Source organism: Colletes gigas, unplaced genomic scaffold (assembly GCF_013123115.1).
Source record: "Colletes gigas isolate AHSC1104 unplaced genomic scaffold, ASM1312311v1 Colletes_gigas_Sc00002, whole genome shotgun sequence".
Classification (NCBI taxonomy): domain Eukaryota; kingdom Metazoa; phylum Arthropoda; class Insecta; order Hymenoptera; family Colletidae; genus Colletes; species Colletes gigas.
In genome coordinates, this window is record NW_025106631.1 from 8,905,416 (window position 1) to 8,928,348 (window position 22,933).

The 22,933-nt window shown below is 44.8% G+C and overlaps 1 protein-coding gene across 2 annotated transcripts in view; it reads right to left on the reverse strand.

Moving 5' to 3' along the window:
* LOC122400665 (ETS-like protein pointed) overlaps window positions 1-22,933 on the reverse strand; it is a 128,509-nt gene that overhangs the window by 104,595 nt on the left and 981 nt on the right. For both annotated transcript variants that reach the window (XM_043402250.1, XM_043402241.1), the window contains exons 2-3: window positions 17,654-17,763; window positions 7,422-7,629 (exon numbers count right to left, since the gene is read on the reverse strand). In XM_043402250.1, coding sequence (XP_043258185.1) covers window positions 7,422-7,629; window positions 17,654-17,758 — 313 coding nt within the window. In that variant the 5' untranslated portion in view covers window positions 17,759-17,763. The remainder of the gene's footprint in view (window positions 1-7,421; window positions 7,630-17,653; window positions 17,764-22,933) is intronic.

The following is a 22,933-nucleotide window of genomic DNA, read 5'->3' on the forward strand; positions in this document are numbered from 1 at the left end:
GGGTCTTCCGAGAACAGAAGATGCATCGCGCGGACACGACAAATTCTCTGAATAACGTTGCACAGCGAGACTCCGTGTCGCTGTGTTCGCTTCCTGTGCAAGAGGAAAACGGGAATTCGGCGACAACGTTACAAATAAATAAATTCACTCGCCTTTTCACGGTCGAGGCTGATTCACGCGTTATCCTTCGTCGATATGCAGAATCGATTGTACCCGTATAGAAGACGCGTGAATATAGCACGTCTGCCGCGAGGGAGAATATGCAAAGGATCTGATCGAACGTCGTCGTCGTCGTCGTTCGGGGAAACCAACGATGGCTGTAAACTTCACCTCCGATCGTCCGTATCTTTCTGTCTCGCTACTTTTAATATACCGCCAGCGACTGGTGTTGCCTACGTGACTAGACTGTCGTCCGTTGTTCGCATCGACGAATCTTATCAATCACGTTGCAACCACAGACGTGTATTTTTTTTTTTCTAGCCTCTCGCCGTTTAAATGCTTTCCCCGCCCACGAGACACGCGCTCGACGGACTTGGACAGAAATAGGCAACATTTTATTCAAATGATACGTAACCCGTGAAAAGACGCATAGACACTCGTGGAATTTCTATTTTTGTTTGACCAGCTACGGACAAACGGTTGTTTCGCTTTGCGCATCTTCTATGCAAAATTTTTATTTGAGCGAAGAATAGATCTTCTAGGTGTCGGGGACCGAGATTAGATCTACGAGGATAGTCTTCCCAGCAAAAACAATGTAGCACAGTTATCTTTTCTACAGTTATTGCTGGAAGGTCTGTTGCTCGGAACAGTGATTCTTAACCATTTTGTAGCACGGTTTCGAAGAAGATTCTTTTCATTAGATCCGTCGATAAAGAGGGGACCGTCTTTTTGTCCCGTTGCTATTTGGAGCGAATAAAGATTCTAGCGGTTCCTGGTAGTCCAATTCTTCGCCCATTAAAGTCCCAAACGACGCGTCTCGAGAGTCCGTGGCCGTTTAACGCGGGGGAAATCTCCCGTTCTGTCTTTTGCATTTAAAAAACACCGAAGGAACGCAACGACAAAGGAAAATGCCGGCGATCGTGCGCGAAAGGAGGGATCAGCTCGCAGAGGAGTTGGTATTCCCGGTATCGCGACAGGTTTCGAGTCAGTCGAGGATCCTGAAAAGCGAAGGAGCTCGCGGCTGTCGATCGCGAAGTCAATTTGTCATTCCGAGAAGCGATCCTTCGAGCCACGGGATACGTGTTTATATATATCCAATTTATTCCGCAGGCCAGGTAGCGAGCACCGGATGAGCATGGCTCGACGCCTTACGTGCCCTGTGTGTTACGAAGGGCCCGAGGTGCCCAGTCACTTTTATCCATGCCTCGGCCATGTGTTACGGTACCGAAGGACAGACCTTGCCAAAGCGTTTACGACGCGTCTTTCACGCAACCTCCGCCGTTCGACGTTACGCGCCAAAGAAAAAGAGAAAGAAAACGCAAATCGATAACGCCCGGTTGCATCCGAGCGTCGTCCGTTGCCCTCCGGGGGCAGATATCCGACCGTCTCCGCTCGTCATACGGCGATTGCCAACGCGAACGACACCTCTGGACGATCACCTTTCGCCCACGTGGCGGATTTCGGGATCCCGCCTGCGGAACAGATTTATTACTTCTTTTACCCCCTCCCCCCTACTCACCCCTCGAGAGCCGCAAGGGATAATAGAAATACGCCGACCGTAATGGCGAACGGGACCGGAGAACGACGCAAAAACCTACTGGGGATAGACTGTCTCGAGTGTCTCGAGAAATAATTCGCATAACATAAAAATAAATAACAAATCTCGAGAAACTAAGTGTATAGAAAAAAAATTGCTAGTAAATATTGGGGAAAAGAAGATCCATTATTTTTCACTTAGATGGCTGTGGTGATATCGGAAAAGTGACATCCCGTACTAAAACACGTATCTGACCCAAGTCGGACAATAAAGTCTTGAAATAAACGTGAAAATAATGGACTTCTTTTCCCCCAACCATCGTTTCTGTGATCGAAAAAATAAGAGTAAAATACCAAGTATCTGTGAACGAGTAGAAAAATAAGTTTTTTTTGGTGTTCCTTTGGGCATCTAAGCCTAACCGAGATTACCGTAGTCGGCAATTGCTTCTAGTTCACGGATCAGCCCGAAGACCCAGAAGAACCAGAGACCGGATTAATTAACTCGAAAGCCGGCGTCGCGATTGCGACGGTTAGAACGAAAGGCGACTCCGTCCCGTTTGGACGCAATTTTCTCATTAGAAGCGACCCGTGTCGGTTTTCCTCTAGACCTACGGAGCACCGGATCGGCCGTCGTCGTCGTCGTCGTCGAAGGAAGCGCGAAAGAAGCAAATTTCTCGCGGGTACGCGTCAATGTCGCCGAGGACAATGGATATTTGCATAAAACATTCCGGCCACCAACTGTCATCAGCGTCCTATCAGGTGGCAGGGGGTGGGAAGGGGATCGGGTAACAATAGCGTGGACACGGTTGTTACGACAAAGTCGCAGAAAACCTGCATTATTCAATGGCCTCCTGCGACAGCCAGGAAAATGTAAACGTCGCCGTCTCTGGCTTCGAGCGCAGCTCGCTCGACTCGAACAAAAAACCCTTCGTGACGCGAACCACCAGTGGGGAGAGAAATTCTTTAAACGAACCTTTGCGTTCCTTCGATTCGAGAAACTTTGTTGAACAAGATTCCCTTACGACCGATAACACCCTTTCGAAACATCTTTAGCCTCTGACGCGTTCAAAATTATCTACCTTGAAGGAATATTTTAATTTTTGTAAAGAAGATACTCTCGATCAGATATTTCCAAACAGCCTATACTCGAATTCCCTCCAAACAATGAAGATTTTCTCGAAACTGTGTTCTCCAAAATGGCGTCCACTGTATCTACTAGACCAACTTCTCGATCCAACCACGTTCAAGGTTCGGTTTCGCTTGTTTACAAGCTTTGGAACGCGTCCAAAGCTTCAACGATTACGATAGAACAATGCACCTCTGTGCAAGGCGTCGATGCGAAAACATAAACGCCGCGTAAAGTTTCCGGACGACGATTTTCATCGAGTTCTCGCGAAAAATTAGACCTCGACTTCCTTAGAGCGAGCTAACAGGTCTGCGTTAAACGCTCTGCCAGCCGATAACCGAACATGTTAATGACTCACGCGAATCGGCAACCTTCGGACACGCACGTGATCGTGGAAAGGGAAATGCCTCGATTTTCAATTCCAAGCTCCCCTGGTAGAACTCAACAAAGTTTACTTTCCCGCGATCAATTTTCACCGTGGGAAAAACGCTACGTCTACTATGACCACACACACGCTCGCGGAGGTTGAATGACTCGCAACTACTAATTACATACACGTGTCGCGATCACGATAACTCCGTGCATTCGTCACGCGTTAATTGCGTTACTTTGCACGCGTGTATATCACCGAAATATTTAAATACAAAAAGACTCGTTGTTTTCCTCCAAATTTTCCTTCGCGGTAGGATTGGCCTTGCTTCCTGTTTCCGGGTTGAAGCAAATAAATCTCCGTGGCGAACGGGATCGCGTGGAGACAAGCAAAGCACGAGAGATAGAGGGAACGGGTTAAAGCGATTGCGAAGATGATTCACGGGGTCGCGAGTCGGAAAAGTGTGCGGAATCAGTGGAAAAATTTGTCGTCCAGCGGCGAGCGTGCTCGAGCGGATAGATAAGTGGGTGGATACGACGGCGACGGGCACTCGCGACGAAGCGTGCGTACACGAGCACGTATACACACGCGAGTAAAGGAGAATGGAAGGCGGGGGCGTTCAGTGGGGGGGCCTTAATGAGGATGCTGCTGATTATCCAATTCGTAAATTCTCGCTACATTTTGATCGTGCTCGCCGAGCCGCGAGTAACAAGAATTACTCGTGCTCCGGCTTACATGCCACCCGATTCCCTCTCTCCGTTCCTCCGATTTTTCCTGATTTCCCGCGAAGTAACCGGAATATTTCGAAAAAATCGACGACTGAAACCCCGGGATCCAAGTAGCATCGGAGCAACCTTCCTCATTATAATTTCACGATACTCGAGACCAGGAGTATATTTGTTTATTTGTAAATCGACAATGAAAGCAAGCTTAAAGGTGCGGGGACCGATCGTTAAACTGCACGAGTCTTTAGTGCCGTAGCCTGGATTTCGTTCCAATCGCGAGTTTTTGCAGTTTTCTATTATTCGAGGCGAACAAGAACATTCGTGACACGTTAAATCAGAATTTGTTTGCATTTACCTTTCGACGGTGTCCGAATCGCTCGAGCAACAAATCGAGGTTGCCGTTGGCACTAGTTACTAAATACTTCTCGGATTTCTCTCGGCTCCTTGCTAAAATGGTGCGTTGAGAAACGTTAGCGGTCGTAAAAAAACGTGAAACGCGATGAACAACCGGCTGTAAAAAAAACTTCGCTCTGATCGAATCGCCGCGCGAATTTTTCGAAATTTCGGAACGTAACGAGCCACAGGACTCTTAAAAGTCGCGGAGCCTGAATACCCAACAAATTAGGGACACGTTTACTATTTTATTCTATTTACGTTAACGAGTCTCTCGATTGCTATTTTAATACTGTCCCACCATCCAGAGAGACGGTCGCCGAAATATTTTAATCGATATCTTCGTTGGCTCCTTAAAGGAAACGTGTGCACAAGTGCATATTAATAGCCATTGTGCCAACTGCATTGACGCAATTGCATCGCCGAAGTGTTCATTGTCAAGGACGACGCGCGTTCCTTCCTTCGCGGGCGTGAAATCGAAACAATAACGCTACGCTAAAAATGTTACGCTCCTAAAAGAACCTGCGCTTTTTTCTGTATGTGCTAAATGGCCAGGTGTCTCGTGGAAATTGAATTTCAATACCTAATCGTTGCATCCGCTGAATAAACATGGAGTCAAAATATTACGGAAACATTCAAACGTATGCAATTTGTTTCACATACAATGTGACCCTTCGGAAGTGTTCCGGACTATTTTCTCGGGAAGTATTGGGGATAGCGAAATGACTGGGGGGAGACCTTTTATATGACGCACACGGCACTGTTGTGCTCCCCAGGGGGTGGAAGTGCCCACCCCAAAATTTTTACAATGCCATAGAAATGTTTGCAAACTCGAATACCTGTCGTCGTATCTGACTCTCTAAATCTCTTATAATTGAAGCAACGAAAACACGCAATTAAACGGTGGCCTAGATCGTTCATGAAATTTGATTGATTCCAAGGTGGAAGAGCACCGTAACATAACCATCCACGGTTTCGTAAAAAAAACTAGCCACGTTCTAATGACGGCAGTTAAGAGCATTCTCGGACACGCACCAGAGGTCCAATTAAACGCAACGCCGTTTCGCGTGTCCACGTTGCAGCATCGCGAAATCGGATAGCACGTGGACGTTGCACTTTGCGTAGGCTACCTTCGCAACGATTCCGATTCGATCGTATCTCGCGCTCCTTGTCTCAATAGGTCACCCCGTATAAAGGCTAACCCCACCGTGCGTGGAATCTCTTTTCTCGAGGCGAGTCTCGAGTTTCGAACGGATTGTATGCAAATCGACCCGCCAAACTTTTAAGGCGAACCCTATACGCTCTATGTCAATTACCCTGGAGTACCTTCGGAACGTCCAAAGTCAATTTGTCGTCGAATACTACCCGCGGGAATCGCTGTTCGATGTACAGAAGGTGGTCGAACCACGGTTTACCAAAATTAATATTCTTATTAAGAAGATAGCTTTACGAATTACTATTTACAATATGTCGACGGTTCTCGCGTTCGCGTGATCTCACGAAACGAACCGTGAAAAAAGCTGACCCCGTAATTTGGTTTCGTCCCTACAAAATCTTTTGTCCGCGATACTTTGTACCGGTGAAGGGACGAATTACGAACTGGGGCCTCTCATCTTTCCGAAACGACCGTGGTGAAGTTTTCGCCTCTAGCGGCGTTTTAAATTTTAAAACAGCAAAAACACGCAACGTGCGAGCCGGTCTGCGCGATCTAATCGGACAAGTTATACACGAGTTAGTGCTTATGCAGCCAGCGCTCATATTATGCAAGCGTCACTCGATGTAAGTGCACCGTTTAGTGTCGCAATCTCAACGGTTAACAGGACGCTACATCGACGACGTCGGTGGGATCGATCGTGTTTCAAAAAGCTGATTTCAGAATTCCTTCGTCGCCGCGCGGTCCCTTCTGCTCGTAAACAACATTCCGCGACGTTTCTGCGTCGAATCGAACATCCGGAAGCCGGCTATAACGCTCGCGAAAATCCTCAACTCGAGTTCTGGTACATCGACTGTTCAAAATTGCACGTTATTCGTTTTACGAGATACTATTAACGTACGAGGTTTCTCGTCCGCGGCCAGTCACGCAACTCCGCGTTCATTTGATATAGTATGATAAGCCAAAGTAAACTACAGGGTACCAATAATAATGTGCATAGCGGTAAAAATAATTTTTTTCGGAGCTAAATAATGTAAAAAATTACACGCAAGGTGTCAACGTTAAGAGAACAATTCGAGTAGGATCTATCGCGAAACAAACAGAGATTACGATTACGTGGTGCGATCGTGACGCGTTCGTGTCGCGTAACGAGCGCGCGTTAACAAGTAAAAACGCTCGACGAATACGGCAGCGAGACTGCGGGAAATTTAGTGTCCCCCGCCGGTAGTGAAACGCGCGGTGAATTAACGCGATCAACACAGGGAGGGCCACGAAACCGAGACCCTCTCTCTCCACGGACAATAGGTATCTCGTAACGCGTTAAAACTACAATGGCCGCGTACGCGGTTAATTGAAACATTTGCCTCGGCGATTACTAGACTGGCCGGGTAAACACACGCGTGAGCGTGCAATTTTCTCACGCCAACGCTCGATACGTAGTCGCGTGACGAATCGCGTCGTCACCGTGCGTCTCTGTGTCGCGACTCGATCGGTTCCGAGCCTTTCTCGCCAAAGAAGCGCCGAGTTTCGATTTCCTTAAACTAGAGACCTTTCGAGCGTTCGTAACTGGAAATCACACCCTAAGATATTCGTTTGGAACCTTTGGAATGAACTCTGCCGGGGTTCGTAAAGGTTTCGGTACAGTAATCCTTTCGTATTATTGGAATTTTTGTAAATTCTACGACTCTGTTTATATCTGAAACAAAAGGATGTTAGGAACGAATCGATACAAGTAACTTAAAACTCGAGTACTCTCTTTACTGATAAAACTCTTGCGTCTGTGTTCGAGGGGCATCGTCATACTCCGACGCAAGAAGATATCCACGGCGTCGATCAAGGACTAACAAGCAAGAACGACGTCGACGCATCGCGAATTTACGACGACGCGGTCGGTGGTGATTTCCAGTTAACCGTAAGCTTCCAGAGCGGCCTCGGGGCAAAAGTCGAATAAAAACTCACCTAGGGAGCTCTCTGGATCGGACAGGTCGGAGAGAGATGGCACCTTCCGCATCGAGGTAAACCTGCCGGGGAGGGCTGGCACCAGGCCCTCTTCCTCGGCGTCAGAGGCCAGCTCTTGTTTCATCAACTTCGCCATAACCGTCAACATGCCGCCGCCGTCGCTAATGCTGCCGCCTCCCAGATAGCTGCCCACGCCTCTAGCATCGCGCTGAAAGAAAACCCAAGCACACTCTTTTAATCCGTCCCACTATAGTTTATTGCGTCGCCTCGATTTCGACCCTTCGCTGACCTCAGATATTTCTGCGAAAACGAAGTTCGCGCGAAACTCGCTACCAACCGGCTCAAGAAACGAATTAGATGTTTTAAAATAGATTCACCCCTCGGTCAAAGCATCTTTCCTTCGATAATTTAACGGGCTCGGTGTTGCTCGGTGTCTCGCCTGGCGGCACTCGCGACGCAGATTGGCCTACTAATATTTCAGCGAGCGAGCCGCATATGCCTAGCAATAGGTTTCCAGAGAGACATGTATACGACATTCCTTCAAACAATGGGACACAGTAGCCGCATGATCGGAAACCGGTAAACCGGAGGGCTGCGATAAAGATCGCAAGGATCAGAGCGAAAAGAGAAGGTCGCGATCGTACGAAGCTAGATCAAAGAGTCGCGGGCTCTCGGTGGAGGCATGAATGGACGGTGAACCTGTTGAAGTTGACGTGACGGAAGGGGGAAGAGTGGAAAAAGAGCAGCGGGAAGGGAGAAGGAGAATATGGCCACGAAGGCGACAAAAGGGGCAGAGAGGCGGGCAACGGAGAGCCTGGACCCACGAGGGAGAGAGAAACGGAATCGATGAATAAGAAACGGCCGACCCGAGAAAGGGATAGCCTCTGTCGCGATGGATGACCGAGGGGAAACTGATGGACAAAAAAGACGCCGAAGAAAGCAGTGCGACGAAGACCGAAACCGCAAACGCGATCTGGACGAAATCAAACTCGAAAGGAGAAAGACCGAAAGAACAATTTATTCCTCGATAATATTTTTGATTAAAATTACTCCTGACCATGGTAAAGTTTGAGAAATTTTAAAAGAAAAAGAAAAAGAGCAAAATTACCAGTTAGGCGATAGGGAATAAATTAAAAACCGACAGCGGCGAAAGAAGAAAGAGGAGAGAGCGTAGAAGGACGCATCGAGACGGCACAACGCGACAGCTACGATCGCTTGACCTTCGTGCGAGGGACTACAAGTTGAATGAAACGCTGCACAAGAGAGTGACGCAACGGTACGCAATGCAACGACAGCGCAGCGACGCGATGCAACATTCTAACCTCGCTCCGTACCTACGCTCTCCTCCCTCCTACCCGACCCTACTCGCCCAGCCCTGTCCTTTTACGCTACTCTCCTCTCTTTCTCGCTGCACTCTTTCCCCTCTAATTCATTCCACCCTCCCCCGCGGCCCGCCGGCGATCCAGTCCACCAGTCACCCTTCCCCCGTCAACCTAACCTAGCAGACGCTCCTGGATCATAGACGAGCAACTCGGTAGCGTCACCGAGGCTCAAAGCTTTACACGCGCCGTAGGCGTATGAACTTGACGACCAGAAGGTGTATTTCAGTTGCTCGTCCTCTAACGGAATATCAACCCGTAGGCAACACACGGGATCCAAAGTAACACGGGGTGGCTGTAACACGTTACATAATTTAGAATTTGTCCCAACGATTTTGTTCGATTTTTATGATTCAAAATGTAGATACTCGATGAAACCTTCCAACGATCAAAATGTGTCTTCCACACTGGAACTATAATGGTGGCTTTTCACTAATGACCTACAAAAATTAATTCTCAAGTTAGACGAAGCCTGCATAAGCAAGAAAACTTAAATAGGCCAACTTGCGTACAGTGTGTTACGGTTAATATAGTTCTTACTTCATTTGTTTACAAAGTAGACAATCGTCGCTGTCGCACGCGTGCGACGGTTTCTCATAAATATCGGTGCGTCACGATACACGCGATAAAGAATGTGTTAAATATTGTAATACGAAAGCGACCGTTCCGAATAAATTACTCCTAATTAAATTTCCTCGTGATATAAGAAATTGTCACGGGATTGACGCACGCAATGGGCAATGTCAATTAAAATTTTATAATACGAGCCTTACTGTCTCGATTTAAATTCGACGTCGTGGCTCTCGCGTGAAACGTGGCTTCGCCGTCAGGACGTGTTTCCACCTTCCAGCTTGTACTCAGATCGGCTCCGATGGAAAATCAGAAGTACATATCTACACGCGGAGGCGGCATTGCCTTTTATGTTAAAGGGGATAATCACGGCGCTGCATCGAAAATTCCTTTCGCATCGTGTAAAAGTCTACGCGTTTAAAAATACATTCACAAAGGTCCGTTTTGAAATCTGAAAAAATAACGAAATTATAAATTATTACGCCCACAAAAATACATGTAAATTTACTCAAACTCGATAAGAGCCGTTTACTGTATTTTATCAATTTCTTTTGTTTTCATTCAATGGAGTTGTACGATTTGGCAAACAAGCAGAAGATCTAGAAGTTTAACGCAACTGTTCGGTTTTAGGAAGGTTTGGGTTAAGAGATGAACGACAAAGTAACGAGATAAGAAAGAAAGTTTGCCAAGATTCGGTGAGAGTTTTGGAACACGACCGGGTGCAACGATCAGCCATGAATAGCTTTCTAGAACTATCGAGACTTATAAATAGCGAGAACGAGTCGCGTGGGGGTCGTTCAATCAACGAGATCGTCGACTTGTCATCCGCTCGTGATGTCACGAATTAACTATCCTTACGTATTTATCTGTGTATCGTTGGTAATCGCAATACTCGATCAAACCGGTAAGTTAATCGTGCTCTACGCGATATCGATACACTTGCAGAAGACCTATTAATCCTTTGTGTGTTATTGACGTTTACAAGAGTTTGATTTGTCCCTAATCTCCGTGCGATAAACTCCCATACGAGTTAGATAAATATGCACATATTCACCTCCTTGTGGCTCGAGAAAACAAATTAGTAGCTCAAACACGGTTTGCAAAAGGATTAATTCGGAGTGGAGTGCAAAAGATTAAATCTTCGATCGTTCAAAAATTCAACACCTAATTGGAATCAGTGTCTACGGAAGCTTGAGATCGCGATGGGTAAAACGAACAAGACGAACCTGAGATAACTGAGATTTTCCAAGGATGACGCGTACGAGCGTGTAACGGCGAAAAGAAAGGCGATTCCGCGTTAATGGGGGGGCCCGATTAAATCATGGCTCGAACAACGAGCCTCTCTGTCTTCCACGATAATTATTTTCCCCTGCGTATTGGCGGTGTACGCATGCAACACGTGTATGCAGATAAGTTGGCGAATCGTAATTCTTGTCACGCGTTGCTTGCCGTCTTTCTCCCCGCCAGTCTATCTGTTTACCTATCTCTTCCTCTTTCATCATCGGCATTCGAACGATACCACGCCGCGGCGATTCCACAACGTTTGACTACGTGATCGAACGTTCTTGGCCACTTGTCTCGAACGAAACTGCTCCGCGATCGAACCCCCAGGTATCATCGAAACGAGATCTCGCACGAACGTCTATCGATCGATGCAAGGTATTTAACTTTTTCCCCCAGGTATTCGAAGTATTCTCTCGTCGATGAATCAGAAACTTAACATCTCTCGTTGGGATAGGTCTTAGAAATTTACTTGGTCGAATTGCCAAGGAAATGAATCGAAACGAAGCATCGTTCCGACACTGACGATCATCGATGAGTATGCATCGTGCTCGAGGCTCGCGCCTAGATATAAATTAATCGACGTACGAATTGCGAATGATGTAATCCGTAATAATTTCTCGGAAACTGCGCTCAGCTCTGTCGTTTCGTTCCTCGCATACCTTCCTCGCCGAAGGAGCTCAAAATAACTCGCCCTCTTTTGTCCTTACGGTTATGGAACGACGATGGAATGACGTGTATCGACGTATTTATTAAAGTTCCGTTAAAGTGGACTGGTTGAAATGTTCCTCGAAACCCGATGAACGTAGATCGAACTCTCGTTGCGCGACAGTACGATATATACAAATTAGTATTACTCGAGAAGTAAAAAATAATTAAAATATTATCGTCGACCGATGACTCGTTTGTCGATACGAACAGATCCAGCGTGAATCATCGGGGAAACACGTGGAGCTTAAAACGTTAAGAAAATAAGACCGAACGAGGATACAAAATCAATAGCTATAAATAACAAACAGTTTGTACGACTTTCTATACGATAAGAACTGGTCATTTATTTTTGGGGAAGCTCAAAACCAGTAGTCGCTAATTAGAACCTGCTAAAATATCTGTAATATTTGAAAGATCGAGAAACTCTATGACAGGACGTCTGCATTCTTATATTTGGACCGTAAATGGCCATTTCGAGCACTTCCTGTGAAGTGTCTATATATTACTGGGTCACGAATATATGTATAGAGGATAATTTTCCATTGTTTTTTTTTTAAACGGAACACAGAGGACTTCTAGACAATTGCTCGTCGCATGGGCCGCGAGATTAAACGGACGATCGGGCGAGCGGGCGATTAAAGCCAAGAGAAAAGAATTCCTTACTAAACGCGAAGCGTTAAGCTTCCATCTTTATGCACAAAGTCTGTTTCTACGGACCAGGGAGGCAGCGCGACGACCCGGCTCTTATAAGAACCCGGCATTATGCTCGTTCAGAAACGGACTCGGTCGTTCACTGAATGAATGAGTAACAGAGGCACCGGTGGAAGGGGCAAAGCAAGAATCGTCGAAAGGGAAGAGCGAGCGAGACCGCGCTATTGGCTGACCGAGCAAACGGATAAGGACGGATCGTTAAAAACGCCCTTGAAAGGAAGAAACGAAAAGAAGCTATTAGCACGTTTTCTCATGCCGGCCACAATCCGTTGCTATTTTTACTCCCGTTTGTTCCTGTTTTCTTCTCATTCTGTTCCCCGCCTTTGATTACACATTCCGTGACTCGAAAAACGTTCCATCGCGCAGAACTCTGTCTGCGAGTTTGCCAACAATAGGCCACCGTTCCTCAAATTTCCGACGAAAGGTTGATTTCGACACCTTCGAACTTTGGATACACGTCCTATCGAGCCTGATCTCGGGTCACCGTCGAGAGGCAGATCTGTGGAAAAAATGTATCCGATGAAGATCTCGACCAGCACAAACAATGGATCAACGTTATTAACGAAAAATTAAAGCGGCGCCAACGGAGGCGAACAAAATTTTCCCCCTGTATTTTTTACGTGCTCGAGTCGCGGGGAATCGCCGTAAAAATCGTGTAAATATTATAAAGATATTTCCGTCGAGTCGGTGTTCGGGATTAAAAGCCGCGGCGGAGAGCCACCCGAAATAAGCGATTGCCGGAGGAATCCTGAACGAGTTCAACGAGAGCAATACAGGCAGGATTGTTTCGAGTAGCGGCGGCAAAAATAGATTTTCAACGGCGTTCCCAGTAATGGTCCTTTCAGACATGTAAATCTATTCGAACCACGCAGCAGCCGCGAGGAGCACGAACCTCCCAGAATATTTTTTCGAGATCGAACACGACTCGCGAAGCCTTCCCTTCTACCGATCTAATTCCATCGATTATTAAGCGACGGTAAACCATATTTCAAAACGACTCGTCGACGATGATATTTCGAACAGCGAACCGTTTCGGAGCAGTCGCATGAAATATTCCGCGTTTCTTAACGATATCGACAACCGTCAACCACGACGTGTAAGGTGGAAAATTAATGGCCCCGACGTTTCCCAATTAATACTTAACCATGCAGACCGTCGATAAATTGCCAGGGAAGTTACAGATTATAACACTGCATTTATCAAGTTGTACAGAGGATTCGATCGAATCTAAACGAAGCTTTTCATTTCTAACATTGTTAAAACGAATTCTTGAAACTCCTAATATCCAAAGGTTTTATTCTGCATCTAGTAGGATATGAGATGTGTTGTATTATGAGCTACTTAAAACAGGTGAAACGGTCACGGCGAATCGTTGTCAATGCCATCTGATCAATTTGAGCGATGAATTGAAACGAAAGAGATATTGGTCAAGGAAATCGTTGTGGTCGTATTGTTGCACGACAACGTTAGTCTACGCGTTGCACGGACGACGAAGAACGTCATCTTCAGCTAGACCTAGGAACTTCTTCCACACAATATGTATACTTATCCTCGTCTGATTACCATCTGTCCAGTTTGCCATAACATTACTTGGTGTATGAACGAATGTAAAGTTTGGACAATAGCTAATTTTAGACCCTCTCCTTGGTCGTTTCCTTGAATCTAAAACTAAGGTTACATTTTTGTTAATAACAAACTTTAATCGGAGAAAGGTAGAACACCGAGACGAGTTCTCGAAAGAAAAGACAAACAGCTATCGCAACGCATTGACCATGAGACGCAATTCTGATGAATAATACCATGAATGAACGTAATATATCAATGTTTTCTTAGATAGAATGTCGCCTGGTACAAGCACACGTATACGAAGAAAGTACACTGATAAGATAAGCACCAACGAGGCGTTGTCGAACGCAGCAATTTTCGATCTCGTGATCGTGCTCAATGAGTCGATTAAGCATGTTGCGTTTATCGATCCCAAATTGTTTTTCTCCTGCCGATTTCGAATAAAGGAATCGACAGGGGCCGCATAGACCAGACACGATCGAAGAACGACCATCGAAAGTTCGTTAGCTCTCGTATAAAATATTTTAGACACTAGACACTATCGTCTATCAATATAAATTGCATCGATTAATTCCGCGATATCCTGTATTTGGGTTCAGAAACGAATCTCTATTGTCTGATAACGATCGTTAATGAAACAGCTCGTTAGACGATAGTAGTTTCCTTTACAACGTGTTAATGTTTTATCTGGCTGCGAGCAAAGGTTGAAAGAAATTCGTGTTCGCGAACGGTCTCTCAGGAAACGCGACGAAACCTCTATGAATACTTAACGTTGCCACCATTCATCGTTCGCCATCTATTTATACGTCGATCGTACTCGTCTCCGATGAATGGCAGAAGACACGGACGATTAAAAATCTTTTCCGCTAAATTGGCTCCCTCTCGCAAATATAAACGCCATGTTGAATTTATTACCCCCACGATAAAACGGTTAAAGGTTAGCAGCGTGTGCACCGTATATTTAGAACCTCATGAACCGTGGTTCTTCGAGATCAATGATATCGGGTCATCCTGCAAGCAACGCTAATTTAAACCAAATCAAACTTTACGAGGCTCGATTCGATAAGTTGCATCCTACCGACTGATATACATAGGCTATATTTTCTAGTTAAAATCGCTAAATATGATATTTGTTCATAATTTTAAAGATTCGAGACTGATGGGACGAGCCAAAGATATCTAATAGAGCTGAAGAATCTGCGGGAGGGCCAGAAAGGATGCGCCCCGTCTCAAAGGAGAGATATCGTTTTTCGGCGAGTTCCGCAAAGGACTTCCGGTAGAGGAACGGCCTTCCAAGTGGCCAGTTCCTGCGCGCGACAGACAACAGCTGTCCTGCTTTCTTCTTATTAATATTCATCGACAGATGGCCGCGAGAAAAAGAGGCTGCTCTTTGTAAAATTCGACGACGCGAAGATTACGCGGTGCTGGGCTACTCGCTTGCGTGAACGCGCGCGCAGGAAGTGTACGGATAAAGACTACCTGGATAATGTTAGGTCACGCGCGTAAAATACTAACCGGTGCTCTGTGAAGTTTCATTAACCGTGAATTATTTTTAATTTCACCGGAACGAGGGACGCGACTACTCGATATTAACGGTTCACGAGCAAAAGTGTCTCGGTGTTTTTTAGTCGGAGACTCGAGAGGCACGGTAGCGGTCTGGAAAACCACTCGTTACGATCGACCTGTCGACCATTGTTAGGGGAAAACAAGCGTAATAGTAATCAGTATGCGGCGGGAAGCTAGGAAAGGAAACGGATGCACCACGCCCAAATCGTTTAATTCTGATTCCACGGCGAACGAACACAACGATTTCAATTCCTAATTATCCCAGACGTGCCTCTGTCATCGATCAGAGACTCCATTTCGTTACGATAACTTCCTCTTTTCCACCGGTGCTTTTGTCGATAATACGCTGTATAACTAATACGATTACCTAACTTGAGAATTAATCTTACTTCTATAATGACAAAGTCCTATCCCTTAAAGCGTTATTAATATATACTTAAAATTGGATTAATGCTAGAAAACTGTTATTCTGAGAAAGGATGAACCCTACCAAATTTTTAGCCTGTCGTTGAAAAAAAAACTGAAGATTGCGCGGCAATGTGTATAAATATCTTTCTGTGGCGTCGATGTCCCTTGGTATCGTAGGTGTTCCGATATCCGGAGGTCGTGGTTAAGACGCACGTGCGTCGCGCGGCACCCGTTAGATTATATAATGATGGTATACTCCGTCAACCCTCTCGCATTAATGAAAAGAAGCAAAGGCGGAGGTCGACGTTGATGCACCGGGTGCGAGAGAACGCGTGACGTAGATGAGGCAACGGTGCATGGGACTAGAACGAGAGGCGCATGCAGAAGGTCTGGCCTCTGCACGACGCGAGAAGGGATGCTATTTCTGGCGACTTAGATTTCTCCTTTCTCCTCCCCCGAACGGCTGCCGTGCACGCGTGCGTTTCTTCCCTGCATCCCGTTTCTTTGACCAACTCGCTCTCGCTCGACTCTCCGTTTCTTCGGTGTCCCTTTCGCTTTCGAAGGATACCGCGGCTCTTCCCTTTTAACACGTTCACCGTGTCAGATCCACGAAATTTTCTATGAATCAAACATACACGTTCAACATTCTGTTCCTGAACGATTGAAAATAGAGCAACGGAACAAGCGCACAAAATTTCTAAGCCGCTACTCGGGTATGTAAATCATGTTATAAATAATTTGGCTCGATTTCGGTTGTTTCCACGTTCCCTTCTCTCGCATTGTAACATTGAAAACATCAATTCCATAGTGTTCGAACAATGACGAGGGTTAATAAGAGGCGGTGGAGTACAACCTTGTAACTCGCATTATTAAATGCACCAATCTGCTATAAATTATAGTTCGTTGTCTACTATTACAATAACATTTTACTTTGAAAGAGCGGACCGAACGATGAACAGAGATCGCGATAGAAGCGTCGGACGATGTCCAGGCGAGGTCAGAGGAGGGGTCGAGGGGGAGACGGTGAACGAGCGTGCTGGGCTCTACGTTCATTCATGAAACGAAGGCGAAGAGTAGCGAGGAGAACGAATTGTTACTGGCACTCGTACAATCGCAGCCGCTGCCAACGCGGCTGCCAACGTCAACTATCGCTGCGAAAATAGAGTACGATTGGCCTATTTCGACCGGCTCTTCTCTTGCTAACGAATCGCGCGCGTCTCGTGCACGCTGACGCTCTCCAACCGCGCGTCAGGGTTAATTAACGTTTCCTAAAACGACGCGCTAACAATTGGCCTGCTTTCGACGATCCTTCCGAGCGCGAAAACGGAATCGAGCGACAGCGGTCGCGAACGATCGTGCGAAAATAATGGTGGCCGCTGGTTGCGACCGGTCCAACTGTTACAAAGTAACGCCTCGAGTGTCGCAATATAAATAGCCTCATAAATTATCTTAGCCCGCGAGATCGGTTACTACCGAGTAAGATTCCAATCCGAGAAACCGTTCAACTCGGATGCAATTCGATCGTGTGCCCCCCGCTCCTGTTTAAACTATTCAAGGTGACCTTCGTTCCTCCTCGCATTTCGTAATCGGACGTCGTTACGAAAATACAAACGCCTCCTCGTATCAAAACGAAAACACAACGTCCAATTCTCCGTACCTTGCGCCCGTTCTAGATTAGCCCTGCGACACCTGCAATGTTTCCGGCGACCCCTGCCTTCGATCCCGGGCGCCCGGAGCAGAAAACGGACCGAAAACAAAACGACAAAAGAAACGGACTGTCGATGACAACTACGCCAACGGGCGTCGCCGACGCGAGACGGCGTTGTCAAAGACGGCCACGAAAATAACAGCGCCAGCACATCGGGCTAGAAAACTTTCGAACGGCGGGCGCGTTTCGAAATTGCCTGCGCCCCGCTTTAAAATTAGACCCGGTGTAATTACGTGTCACCTGTGTGATCGTACGGTTAAATTTAACCCGACGACGTTCGAGCCTTCCTTCCGGCCGCCTCGCAACTACGATCGAGAGGAGCACTCACTGACCTTGATGGATCTGTGATCGATGGGATAGCCCTTCCTGGTCCCGGGACTCTCCTCGTAGAAGTCCTGTTCCTCATCCCCGTAGTCGTACAGGGATTCCATATCCATTTTGGCTGCAACAGGAACGAAGTTTCAGCAACGAGACACTATCAACGGTTTTTTTTTTAAGGCTAACGCATCGACTGCCGCATTGTTCATTCATTAACAACACTAATATTGTCTCTCTCGAAGGTATCATTGTAAATAAAAACTGAGACGAATACTTCTGAAAGGAACACTAGATGCAAATGAGTCTGTCTATATTGCCTTAGAAAAATAGAGAGAAGTTTTTCTTTAACTCTTTGTGAAAATTGAATTTGATCAGTGTACGAGAGCTGAACTTTTCTTATAAAATTGTTTTGGCAATCGATGCGTTGAAGATGAAATCGCGGGCCAATTAGTCCCTCTACAAACTCGCTGCTGGTACTCGCTCGGTTCTTAAATAAATTCGTTCGTCCCTGAGAGGTTATTGCGGCGTTCGGAGGCATTTTGTTTGATTCGCGCGTGTAAATTCGTTATTTAGGCGGTGGTCCGCACGTGAAAAGCATAACTTTTCGTTTGGACGGTTAATGGCGGTCGGGAGGCGCTTTAAAAACAGACGTTCAACGAACCGCGCGCGCACGTTTCTGAACCGGGTCTGGAGATGCTAAATCACCACCGTTCCCTTTTTATTCGCAACCTGTACACTAAATTCTCTTTCACATGACGTACCTACTCTGACAACCGAGTTTTTCCTTTTTCCCCGCCCCCCTTATGCTCTAAAACGCGTGAAACATCGCCGACTCTAAACTCGCAGAAACGGATGCCAAAGACTTCATATTTCAAGAAATTTTTAAAAGTCATTGCTATTTTCGAGGTTTTTAGATCTACAAAGCGCCCTAAAGTCTCCTTCCATAAGGGAAAATGGTAAAATTGTAATAATTTTGGGTATAGGGGGCCCTTTCCTAAATAAACATAAAAGTAAAATGATAACTGTTCCTTAAAAATTAATCTACATAGAAATGCAATTACTGGTAAATTCAATATGTAACGTTAAAAGTTTAGCGCAAAATTAAAATCATAACTATGTAATAGAAACATTATAAGATGTTCCACGAAACTTTGAAAACAGAAAGTCTTTCGTTATTAAAGCTTCCGTTATCTTCTGTTATCTATTACTTGTGTAATGAAGACTATCTCGATAAAAATATCTAGAAAGTACCTTGATCGAGTAATATTTACATTTGCTCCTATGAATAGAATTTATAATATACTGTAAATATTCAAATCAAGATATTTTACAGTTAGGACTAATGTCAAGAAGGTTATAATTGTAATAAAAATAGAGCTTTGGAGGAAACCTATCGTATCAATGCTGATAGTAATATAAAGTTAAATATCTGTATTCGAGAACTGCACAATTTTGCGAAATATGTCGGTGCAATTTTTAGAAGGAGCAAGTGTAAGGGGATGCGAGCTGCAGGCACCATAGCGTACGTAGGAGGTTTTCGAACCCTGGTTTCTACAAAGATCAGGTTACTCCGGCTGGAAGCCCAAACGACAGATGGTAGGTGGAAAAGTGCTCGAGCACCGCCATCGACTCTCACGGCTCTTTAGACGTGGGCAAAATCTGCCTCGGTACAAAGCGTTTCAAAATTCTGGTTTTTAACCCTCTCGTCCGTACAAGGTGTCTGTATCTTCTCGATGAGAATGCAATGAGAAAACATACCTTCTATCCGAAGCATTCAAAGGCTTTTACAAGTAACAAAAGAACTAGAAAATAAAAGTTCTACTTTAAGGTACACAAATATTTAAAAAATTTATACAACGATTAAAAGTGGTAGCCTAGTACTTATGATAAGTAGATATTAATTAGTACAGAAAAGATTAATCCTGTTTGCTTTTCTATTTAGAATGTCCAAAGGATGATATAACGTTTATCAAATGCAAAGAGTATTATCGATAAGTACCGAAGACATGAGACAATGATCTAAAATAATCTCAAGGTTCCAAAGTGAAATAATCAGACGCACGAAAGTGCGGTCACAGTTCCGCTCCCCATGGAGTTGTTTTTTAACAAAGACATTAACCATGTCCGTAGCTTTTGCTACACGATCGAGCAGATAACAATCCTTATCGTCGAGCAGATGGCTATCGATCCAACGTGATGAAAAATATGCGTATAATTCGCTTATCTGACATATTTTCTGAAAGACCCTATCGCAATCGTTCCTCGAAATAACGAATGTATATACGTCGTGAGAGATGATATTTTAGAAGACAGAAGATTCTTGAATTTACTTACTTATATTCTCATCTCAAGATCTGATTAGATTCTGAACAAAATCGGTCCATGGGCGATGACGATTACCACTTGCAATGTTTTCTATTCGTTATTTGTAAAGGGAATTAAATTTGACGTAAAAAAAGAAGTTGAATAATCTATTCTCTATTTTTTCCAACAGAGATAAAATTAAATGAGATCTTACCTCTTCCTACATATTCTCATGGATTAACAACTCGGATACAAGGTCACAAATGCAATTTCGTCATTCTTTATTCTTGTCTTACTTTGGCATGTGGAATAATCCCTGAAAATTTCAAACACTTGTAGCTGAACAATCTTTATATTGTTTAAATGTTATAATAATTTGCGAGTTCTCGCAGAAACCCAAGACCTAACGACTGCTGGCACTTTGATGGATACCTTTCGTGCATATGTTCCCGTTGTATCTGAAAATCTGTAGGTGTTGTCGGAAGGGATCGGTTTTTAAAGTGTCCGGCCGACTTCCGCGCAAATACGAGGATGCCATTTCCACTCGGGTGCATCTACCTGCGTTTCCGAGCAACGAAAGCGAAAGAAAAAGATCGTTCGATACGGAGGGTAAAGTCGTAACGCTCCTGGTTTGTTTCACTTCGCGAGTTCCTGACTGGCATACCGAGGACACGGTGCGCCAGACGTTTAACATTAAACGAGTTAGTGTTACCTCGGAATACTTAACATTTTCTAACTATACGCCGAAACAAAGGGAAAGAAGGACTACGGAAAGGCAATGCTGATAGCAATGCTGATATCCTTCCAAGAAATGAATAATCTCGCCTAGACCTAACCAGACAGATCTTGATTACTCTCAGCCAGAGATCGTCACAATTCTTATCTGGATACAAATTTCGAATAACAAACAAAAGACAAGCAACCGTTTATCCGTTACTTGTCGAACTATTTCGCAACGAAGAAATAGAAGTTTTTTGTAAATTTTACCTAAATCTGTCGTTTGTCTAGTTAATTAAACACATTTGATTCGTAACACCGAATACGTCGTAAGAGAATTAAGACAGGAAGCCATTGTTTCAAAAAGCAACATGGCGGACGTTACCTTGAATTTTTCACGATGGCGATAACGTACCGCCCGGCTATGCAACTACCATGGGTTTTCGTTTCGTTTTTCTGGGACACCGTCTACGAACTGGCCTGTCCTTCAAGGAGTTGAAGTGTCTATTGTTTCAAGTCCGCCGAGAAAGCAATATAATATCTTTCGAGGAGCTGCCGCTGGGTTTCCAGATGCGGGCAGACGTTCTTCTAGGTCATGGGATGCATGGACCCGTATGCGAAGCCCCAGCACCCACGATGAACCCATATGAGGAAAAATCTCGATATGCCCTTGACTTTCGACCACGTTAAAACCGTCTATTTCTTTCTTCGAACCATAATTTCGTGAATTCGTTTCACACAACTTGCCTAACGAACACTGCACGTTACGCACCGAGAGTTTGAACTGTAAACCGTTAGGGACGTGTGCTTTCGATTATCGAAAGATCATAGATTCGATTTAGGAATATCGAACGACGACTGCTACGCGCGCAAACTTCGCAAGTATCGAAGCATAACCCCAACCTAACCCTAACCCTAACCCTATGAAGAAAAGAAATCACGATCTTTACGAGTAATTGAAAACTCGGTTTTGCAATTTCTTTTCTCCGTGAAAACAGTGTGGCAAAGCGCGAATCGCCCTGTCTTCTCGAACCGATCAACAGTTTTCTTTCCTATCTTTCTCGCGCGCATACTTCTTTTTCTTTATCTGTTGCTTTCTCACCGTCTCTTTCTTGCCTCCATTCTTTCTATCTCGATGTCGGGACGTTCGTGCAGCTTTGTCATCGCGGTGTGTCTGCTGGCCTTTGATATTTGTCGCGTCTTTGGCAGAGAAGAAACAGCCGAGAAGACAAACGAGGGAAGCATGGTAGGTCGCGACGTTGCCATGCCGTACTCCCCGAGATCCGAGAAAGTGTACAAAAACCATTCGACCCACCAACACCGAGGGCATCGCGTTCCTTTTTTAAATTGCCAGGCTAGCCATCTCATCCCCTCATGTACGTTTAACTTACACAATGTCCAACCCAGTATGTATTACTATCCTCTCTTTCGCTTACTTTCTCTCTCTCGCTCTCGTGCTTCCTACACAACGCTATATTCTCCCACTTTTTCTCGCTTGGTGTGTATATCAAATACTGTTCAACAGAAATATTACCTCCACGCGTTACCGGCGAAATATGTTACGCAGACGCCGTATAAAAACCTAATCCAGACCTGACAGAAAATGTTTACCGAACTGTAAGATATATTGAAATAAAATTCAACGTATAACTTGATCTTGCCAACGAGTCGAAGTCACGTCTTTGCTAACGCTGTTAATTTTTATCGTTTCTAATAAGTTGGCAACAATGACTTATTTCGTAGGCGACAATTTCATATGATTTACGACATCCTATTGTTTCTTCGCGCTTAATTTGTAAAATAAAATGTTTTAAAGAACTATGTGGGCTACATTTTACTTTTTAGGAACAACCTTCTTGTAAACTATGCAACGTATATTTTAACACGCAATTCGAGACTTTTCACCTGTAATTCTAGTAGATTCGATAATAAATGCCGTCGTATTATCTGTAAAAACAACAATGATTTCGATCGTAAAGACTTATATTGTTGCGTATTATGTATTACAGAGACGAGAACACGCGAAAGATTGCAATGAAAACTCATTATCTAAGCGTTACGTAGCACACTCGATCGTTAATCATGCAGAAGATTCTCTAACTTACACAATGCTTTTCATTGTACTTCTTAGCGTACTATCGTTACAACAAATTCGTTCATTAATCTTCGATAAAATGAAAAATAAGGTTTCACTATACACTTACTTGGAAGAGATGGCCGTTAAAAAATTCTACGAATATCGTCTACGTTGGGTCGAAATGATAAAAGCGAAA